The sequence below is a fragment of the Pipra filicauda genome, unplaced genomic scaffold, assembly GCF_003945595.2.
Source record: "Pipra filicauda isolate LSUMZ 115617 unplaced genomic scaffold, ASM394559v2 scaffold935_size64145_pilon, whole genome shotgun sequence".
NCBI lineage: Eukaryota > Metazoa > Chordata > Aves > Passeriformes > Pipridae > Pipra > Pipra filicauda.
Window position 1 is genome coordinate 5514 of NW_024105126.1, and position 8689 is coordinate 14202.

General features: G+C 50.5%; 1 protein-coding gene across 1 annotated transcript in view; it reads right to left on the reverse strand.

The window, feature by feature from the left end:
• Positions 1 to 3753: 3753 nt before the first annotated feature.
• The window catches only part of LOC120322476 (calcium-binding protein 8), an 11440-nt gene continuing 6504 nt past the window's right edge, over positions 3754 to 8689 (reverse strand). The window contains exon 2 of the mRNA XM_039391294.1: positions 3754 to 6476. Within this exon, the coding sequence (XP_039247228.1) occupies positions 6349 to 6476 (128 nt within the window). The 3' untranslated portion in view covers positions 3754 to 6348. The remainder of the gene's footprint in view (positions 6477 to 8689) is intronic.

Here is an 8689-nt window from a genome sequence, read left to right on the forward strand (position 1 = left end):
AGACCAGCTGATAAAGGAAAGGTGGAGTCTGGAGCTCACCTAAAGTGTTGTTAAAACAGCTGATTATTTGTGGTGTTGGCAAAGAAACCTTTTGGGAAATAATGCTATATATGCCTATATATATATATATGTATATGGAAAATGGCAATTTCATTCAGCAACACTCTTCAAGGCTACAAAGGATTTTGGTCTGTCCTGACAGAAAATAAAAAAAAAAACTTACGATATTTTCATCATCAAATAGTCCAGTACTGATGTTTAGATCCAGAGGATTTCCTTTCCCTCCCTTCTCCCTCTCCTCCTTGCTTCTGGGGCTGAAATTATTTCAGTGAAGGTGCCAAACTGAGGCAGTTTTTCGGACTTTTGCCACTGGAGAGGTGTGAGTGGAGCAAACTTCCAATTAAAATGCTCCCAATTAGATTTTCTGTCCATCTTGCTCTTGGTGAAGCTTCTCCACTTCCTAGAGCTGCCTAAAATGTCCTTCTGGAACCGGAGAACAACATCCAGCCCTGATAACAACTGACAACATAAAGAGGTGAAAATGCTGTGAACTTCTTCTTTCTCTGCATTAAATTCCTGGGGAAGTAAAAGGTTTTAAGTGATGCCAGGGAGATGTAATTGCACTGTCAGAGCACAGTACAGTAAAATAATAGATTGAAACCCAGCAAGTTCTGTACATCTTCATCTGCGGAGCACGAGCGTGAATCAGAGCCAAGAAAAAAAAAGAGGCTTCATCAGATTCCCATTTTAGAAGAGTTGGTTTTTCTCCTTTCAAATAGTCATCCATAAAGCAGAAACTAAATAATTTATTACATGGGTGGATAAAATAAGGAACCTCATTCTTAGGGAGTTTAATGTATTCCTCCTACTGCTCCTTCTCCTGGCAGAGCTGAGCCTGCCTGGGGCCTGAGCTCCTCTCTGGGTGTGTGGTGACAGCTCTGCCTGCTCTGGGCACGTGCACACCAGGAGAGGGGGGGAGTTTTCCACGGGAAAAGCATTCCCAGGAGATGGTTTGGTCTTTGCAACAGGCCAAGTGTTTTTCGTGATAAAATATTCCTGTGCTTTCCATGGAAAAAGAAGGATTTGCCAGCGGATGCTTTGCTGATCCAAACACACCTCAGCCATTCAAAGCTTTCCACCCTTGCTTGATTTCCTTGCTTGCTGCCCTGGTTTTGGACTTAAAACCCTGTTTACTTGGCCCCATCTGGGTAAAAAAGCTGGGTATCCATGTACAAATCCTTTTTACAAAGTTTCTGGAAGTCTCCCGTGGAGAGCAACCAACATCCAGCCCTCCCAGGGCACCAGGTCCAACACGGGAGCTCCCAAAAACCTCTGGATTAAAAAATCTCTCCAAATCACCAGATGACACCCAGATGTTCAGCTCTTCTGCTCCAGGTGACCCCTGTCCTGGGGGTGTGTCAACCTTGAAGGTCTGTGAACCTTGAAGGTCTGTGACCACCTTCCCCAGCTCAGGGTGTCTCCTGCCAGGAACTGGCAGGTTTCTGTGTCCCTGTCAGACGTGACTTTGTCAACTCTCCTTCATCCTCCACCACCTCCCCCAGCAGGAGGACCAGGTTCTCCCTAACAAAGCCAAGTCTTCCCAGTTGCCCACCCTGTTTGATTCTTTACATCCCTGTTGATGTTGCTCCTGATCAGAAGTGACTTCTCAGTGGTTGGACTCGTGGAGAGGATCAGGCTCCAACGAGATCCTTGGGTGGCACAGCAGGAGCCTGGTCCCCAGGGCCACCACCACCATCATGGAAACACAGAAACAGAATATTCTGAGTTGGAAGGGACCCACAAGGACCACCAAATCCAGCTCCTGGCCCTGCACAGGACAACCCCAATATCCTGCCTGGAATCTCGTCCTGGTTTTCTTCATGGCTGCCCCTAAGGTGTGGCTGTGGACCTGACAGGGGAGAAAAGTTCTTTTTGCTGAAATTCTCTTCTCCCTGGTCTCCAAATTATTTCAGTCATGTGCCTGCTGTCATTTGATTACATGTCATGTGCCTGCTGTTCCCCCCTCTGGCTTCTCCAGGAGCAGGGAATGAGGGTGTGCCCTCAAAGCCAAAGTTAGTGGTTATCAGTGGCACAGCCCAGTGATGTCCCAGCAGGAACAAGCAAACCCTTCCATCAGAGATCAATCCCTGCATGGAGAAACCACCCAAAGTGTCCTCTCCAAGCCTGTGTGGAGCAGAGCTCAGGCTGCATTGATTTCCCTCACTCCTGAGCAAACCAAAGGCCTCTCTCAAGTTAAAACAACCACATCCCTCTCCAAGCCTTCCCAAGCCGAGCCAAGCCAAGAGAGTTTAGAGAATCATACTCATGGGATATCCTGAGTTGGAAGGGACCCCCAAGGATCATCAGTCCAACCCTCAGCCCTGCACAGGCCCAGCCCCAAGAGTCACCCCCTGTGCCCCAGAGGATCAGCCAAACCCTCCCTGAGCTCTGGCAGCCTTGGGGCTGTGCCCACTGCCCTGGGGAGCCTGGGCAGTGCCCAACCAGCCTCTGGGGGAAGAACCTTTGCCTGAGATCCAACCTGAGCCTGCCCTGACCCAGCTCCAGCCATTCCCTGGCTGCTGTCCCTGGTCCCCCAGAGCAGAGCTCAGTCCCTGCCCCTCCTCTGCCCCTGCCCAGGAATTGGAACTGCACTGAGGTCTCCCCTCAGTCTCCTCAAGTGCCCTCAGTGTCCTCACACACCTTCAAATCAAGGCCCTTCCCCACCCTCGTTCCCTCCTTTGGACACTCTCTGATGGCTTCAGATCTTCCTTTTGTTTTGGTGCCCAAAGCTGCCCTGGCACAGCTCCAGCCCCTCCCTCAGGTCCTGTCGCTGCTCACACCGAGCAGGGATCGGAGCTGCCCCTCGGGAGAAGCTGCAGAGCTGGTCACGATTTCCCGATGATTCCCTAATCCAGGAGCAAAACGCGTGTCCAGGTTTCTGGGAGCCGTTTGTCCATCCCTGCTCGGGGAGCAGGGCCGGGACAGCTCTGCCGCTCCGACACGGTGCTCACATGTCACGAACAGCCGCGGTTGCCATGGCAATCTCCTTTTCCTCCAGAATTGCAGTGCTGAAAAGACACTTAAATTCTCCTGTAACAGGCAAGAGCAGAAGTTTAGTGCTTTTTCTGACAGCTCTGCCTCGCTGCAGTCTGGGTATTTTTTAAAGTATGTTAATTAGCACTTAAATAGGTGTGGTTTTTTTTCTTCAAGTATGGGATGTGGGGTTTTTTATTTTTATGTCTTTGATTCTTCCACTTTCTTCCCCCTAAGCTTTTGCCATCAGGTTCCAATCAAAATTTTACTGCTCTATTTTTACCTACTGTCTGTAAAAGCAGCAAAAAGCCCTTTTTTCCCCCCCCTCTCTCATGTAGAAGAAGAAAAAAAAAAAAGATAAATGGATGTTACATAAATAGAACCAGGGAGGTTGGGAGGAGACAGAGGTCCAGTGCTGCTGGTTAGGAAGGATGGGAAGGTTTTGGGGAGAGGAAAGGATGAAAGAGCTTCGCCTGATCCATCCTGAATTGCCAGTGGAGCCTCACTGACTCAAGAAGGGATCTCTTCAAGATGCCCATAGATGAAAGGTTGATCTAGGAAGGAAAAGAAGACCTCTGGCAAGACATGACACTGATTCCTAACAGATAAATTAGTTTCCCTACAGAAAAATCGCCCCCAAACCCCTCCCACCCCCCCCAAAAATCCTGTACCCAGTGAAATCAGTGGGGAGTTGTGCAATGAACTCTACTGACACCAGGCTATGGCTTTTACCAAGGTATTAGTTCTAGGTTTGGTTTTACAAATGGAGCTTCAGGGTGAAGAATGGCTGTATTTACAATGGTTTCTATGGAGCATGCACGAGGAAATCATGGAGCCTTCCAGAAAGCTTGGAGGAATGCAGACAGTCACCTCATCCTAAGGGAGATGCAATGGTGGGAGTCTGCTGGGTGTTCACTGGGAGAAGGGGGTGGAGATGCCTGGTCTGTGGTTTAGGTTGTGTTTGTGGGCTCAGCAAAGAGCCCTCGTGTTTCTGCCATTGCTGAGGGGGGAAGTGGGTCAGTGCCCACCTCTCCAGCCACCCCCACCTCTCCATGTTCCCTCCAGCACAGCCCCAGGAGAAAAAAATAAGGATTACTCACTGACAAGTAATATTTAGAGGGTTTTTTTTCACTGTTGCCACCTCTCCACAGACCCCTGAGACCTCAAAATGTGATGACAATTGCCTTCAGATGATCTCAAAGCTCATTATCTGCACTGTCCAGCTCAGCCAGTGTCCCTTGGCCCCCCAACGCTGCAGATCCCACGCCAGAGCTGCCCTAAGATATTCTGCTGCTGGTTTGAAGTCTGCTGCTGCCCTCCAGCAAACACAAACCTCGTCATCTTCTGGGAGACAGAACCAGTTTTTTAGGGAATATTTTGCAGTTCACCTCAATTACTCGCAGCAGAACAGAAATGCAGAAGTTGGGCTTTTGGGAAAGGCAGAATAAAAACCTCAGCTGCTCTGGAAAAGGGGGTTGTTGTCCTTGGGATGGAGGGGGACACCAGGGAAATGACAGGGATGAGGTGGTTGACTTGTGTTCAAAAGGGCTGATGGGACACAGACCAACAAGAAACAGATTTTTAAATTAGGCTACTGAAAATACAGGTTAAATGTTATCAATCAAACTTGTCACCAAAGAACGACCTGCAATGAGTCTTTGGGATGGATCCAGGTTTAAGTCAATGGCTGCTGTGTAGGATGGGGGAAGCTGGTGGTTTGCAATCCCCTGGGGAGCCATCCTGCCCCTCCTGTGGCACAGGAAACAGTCACCTACATTTACAGGAGCAAGATCTCACTGTTCCTTGGAGCTCTGGAGCTTTCCCAGCCGGAACAACAACTCAGCTCCAACTCCATGGACCTCCCTGGGAGCGCTCCATGAGCACCAGCTGGGAAACCTCTTCCACCGGGGCAAGGAATCGGATGTGTCCCGGTGTGACACCCAGTTCATCCAAAGGCAAATGCAAGGATTTGTGTCGAGCTGAAAAGGAAAAATCCTCACTGCTGCAATCCTGGCTCCAGGCTCGCCCAGTGCTCGTGTCTCCAGTCTGCATCGCTCCATCTTCTCCTTGCTGCTCCTTAAAATCTCCTCCAGGGGAGCTGACAAACACTCACAGGATCTGAAAGTCTGACACACCTCGGAACACACGGTGGTGGGCTCTGGTTTGGATCATTCTTCTCCTTTTCCTCTTGTCCTCTTTGGAACCTGCCCAAGGGACGGAGGTGGTGGTGCTGGGACGGCTCCTGGGAGGCACCAGAGCAGCTGGATGGTCAAACCCACACTCTGCAGCGTGAGGGGAAATGGAACCTCTCCCACAGGATGTCTGACACGGAGCTTTCACTGCAGATTCCAACCAGGGCGTGTGAAATGAAAGAAATAAAAGTTGCCCAGGCGAGGAGAGGGAAGGAAAGCCCAGAAAGAGCTTCCCTCGGGATTTTCATCTTGAATAAGGTTCTTGAAGGTTAATATCGAAGAAAGGCAGAACTGCTGGGGAGGAAATGTTGAATATGCAGACAGGACCAGATAGAGGGAGTTGGAGCTGTGCTGGTGGTTGCAGAGTCGGTTGGAAGACTGTGCACAAGTCTCACCAATGCCCATGTGTGAAAAACGGGTGGTGCTTCTCAAGCCCTGATTCACAGTCGGGAATAAATGGCAAACAGACTCCTACTACCTCCAGTCTTGTGTTTAGGAAGCAAAAAATAGACATTTTGTGTGATGCTGGCGAATTCTCCTTTTTTTTTTTCCTCAGAAAATACTGTACAAGATGCTCTGGCTCCCCTCTGATGCCGTGAACTCCATGGCATGGTCATAAGGGAAAAGAAAGTGGAGCTGGAGGAGGTGAAATCAAACAAATGGGACTTGCTTGTGGCAATGCTACGATCAACTTCCTGGGAATGTGGGCCCAGTGGGATAGTCAGTGGGCCCCTGGTTCAAAGACAGCCCCACTGCAGTAAGTCCTGAGGCTGTGCCTCCTCAAAACTGCCACACAGGCTGCTGGATCCAAGTCCCTTCCGAGTCACCATCGCTGTTTTGAAGCAATAATTTGGGACTCCTCTACATGGGGGTGGTGGGGGGGTGTTTTTTTATTGCATTAGGAAACAAAACCTTTAAAGCATTAAGACAGCCCTTTGATGTCCCTGCCAAAAAGGATGTGGTTGATTCACAAGACACGTTTACGCCGCTGGCCTGGGCTCCCGCTCGAGTGGTGCTTTGCCTGCCTGTGTCTCTTTGCCGTGTGGAGTCGGGCCAGGGGGAGGTCCCCCAGGTGGGCATGCACATGCATGGGCAGCTTGGGTCACAGTGGCATGGCCAGGGGCTACTCCATCCCGCTCCTCAGGATCTGGTTGGCCGCGATCAGCATGACGCTGATGATGAAGGCCATGGCGAAGGCGCAGATAAGGCTCTTCCGCACGCAGGTCTGTCTGTTCTGCTTCTGGGCGTGCACTGCAGGGGACAGGAGGGAGGACACGGTCAGACAGGTTCAGGGCTTGTGTTTCCCACCAGGAAATGCTCCTTTGGTTACCACAGAATCACTGAGCTGGGAGGGACCCCCAAGGATCCTGGAGTCCAACCCTCAGCCCTGCACAGGCCCAGCCCCAAGAGTCACCCCCTGTGCCCCAGAGGATCATCCAAACCCTCCTGGAGCTCTGGCAGCCTTGGGGCTGTGCCCACTGCCCTGGGGAGCCTGGGCAGTGCCCAACCAGCCTCTGGGGGAAGAACCTTTGCCTGAGATCCAACCTGAGCCTGCCCTGACACAGCTCCAGCCATTCCCTGGCTGCTGTCCCTGGTCCCCCCAGAGCAGAGCTCAGTCCCTGCCCCTCCTCTGCCCCTGCCCAGGAATTGGAACTGCACTGAGGTCTCCCCTCAGTCTCCTCTGCTCCAGCTGAACACACCAAGTGCCCTCAGTGTCCTCACACGCCTTCAAATCAAGGTCCTTCCTCATCCTCGTGGCCTCCTTTGGACACTCTCTAATGGCTCAACACCTTCCTTACATTTCCTTGGTATAACCCTCCTGTCCAAACCTCAGGGACCTGCCAAGTCTTACCTCTCCCTGCTGGGATATTTTTAAACATCCCACCTTCCCTTCCAGTGCTTCCAAATCCACCTTCCTCACAGGCCACCCTCACATGCTGCAGGAATCCTCTCTCTCATCTTGGCTTTTAACCCCCTCAGATGCCTGCAGGGGTGATTCAGTTTATCTGTGTATTCCTTTTAAGCTCTTTATGAAGTTGGAATCATAGAAGCATGGAATGGCTTGAGTTGGAAGGGACTTGGGAGATCATCCCATTCCACCCCTGCCATAGGCAGGGACTCTTTCCACTATCCCAGGTTGCTCCAAGCCCCGTCCATCCTGGCCTTGGACACTCCCAGGGATGGGGCAGCCACAGCTTCTCTGGGCAACCTGGGCCAGGGCCTCCCCACCCTCACAGGGAACAATTCCTTCCCTATATCTAATCGAAACTTCCCCTCTAATCTGAACCAAGTTCTCTCTGAATTTCTTTAATAGGAAATGTTGGTCTTGTGTGAATCTTTCAGATTCATCCAGGTCACCTGGGAAGGAGCAGAGATTCCAGATGTGCTCCCTGCCAACACTTCAGCCCCCACTGTGACAGTTGCCATGAGTGTGATGGGACATGAGTCACTTTTCCAAACTGTCTTTAGGTTTTCTGTGCCTGAGCAAAATCAGATTTATTAAGAACCTTTTCAAGTGAACGTGTCAAAAGAGGTGAGAGGAATGTGCAGCAGTTAAATGTGGACAGAGTTGGGATTTTTAGCATTTGACTTATTTTATTTAATTTCAATTTTTGTTAAGCTCATCAGTGAGGATCATGCTGTGATTTAGCAAAGCCAGTTCATGTCTCTGTCTTGGCCTCCCTGTGTATGAACGTCAGAACATTATGAGGTACTGGGGTATTGTGGAGATTAATTTGTCTGAAAAGGCCCTGAAGGTTCCCTGAGATAATCACAGGAAAATTATAGTTGGAAAAGACCTTGAAGATCATCAACCCAGCACCACCATTATGTTCACCAGTAAACCATGTCCTCAAGTGCCACATCCACAGTTCTGCCCATCTGCTCGGAGTCTTGGTTTGGTCTTTGGTCTTGGATTGCCCTGACAAGGGATGTTCCAGTCACCTTTTTCTCATGGATGCACTTGGGGATGATGGGAGACTTTCAGGTGACAGCAAGCACAGAATAAACCTAAAATGTGACCAGGTTCCAAGTGCTCATGTTTGGAAAGACTCAAAGGAATATTTTTAGAATATATATGGACAAAACCCCTTGTTCTGATCCAGTCTTGAACCTCATCACACAGAGAGCAATGTAAGGAAGGGATTGAGTCATTAGAGAGTGTCCAAAGGAGGGAACAAGGATGGGGAAGGGCCTTGATTTGAAGGCATGTGAGGACACTGAGGGCACTTGGTGTGTTCAGCTGGAGGAGACTGAGGGGAGACCTCAGTGCAGTTCCAATTCCTGGGCAGGGGCAGAGGAGGGGCAGGGACTGAGCTCTGCTCTGGGGGACCAGGGACAGCAGCCAGGGAATGGCTGGAGCTGTGTCAGGGCAGGCTCAGGTTGGATCTCAGGCAAAGGTTCTTCCCCCAGAGGCTGTTTGGGCACTGCCCAGGCTCCCCAGGGCAGTGGGCACAGCCCCAAGG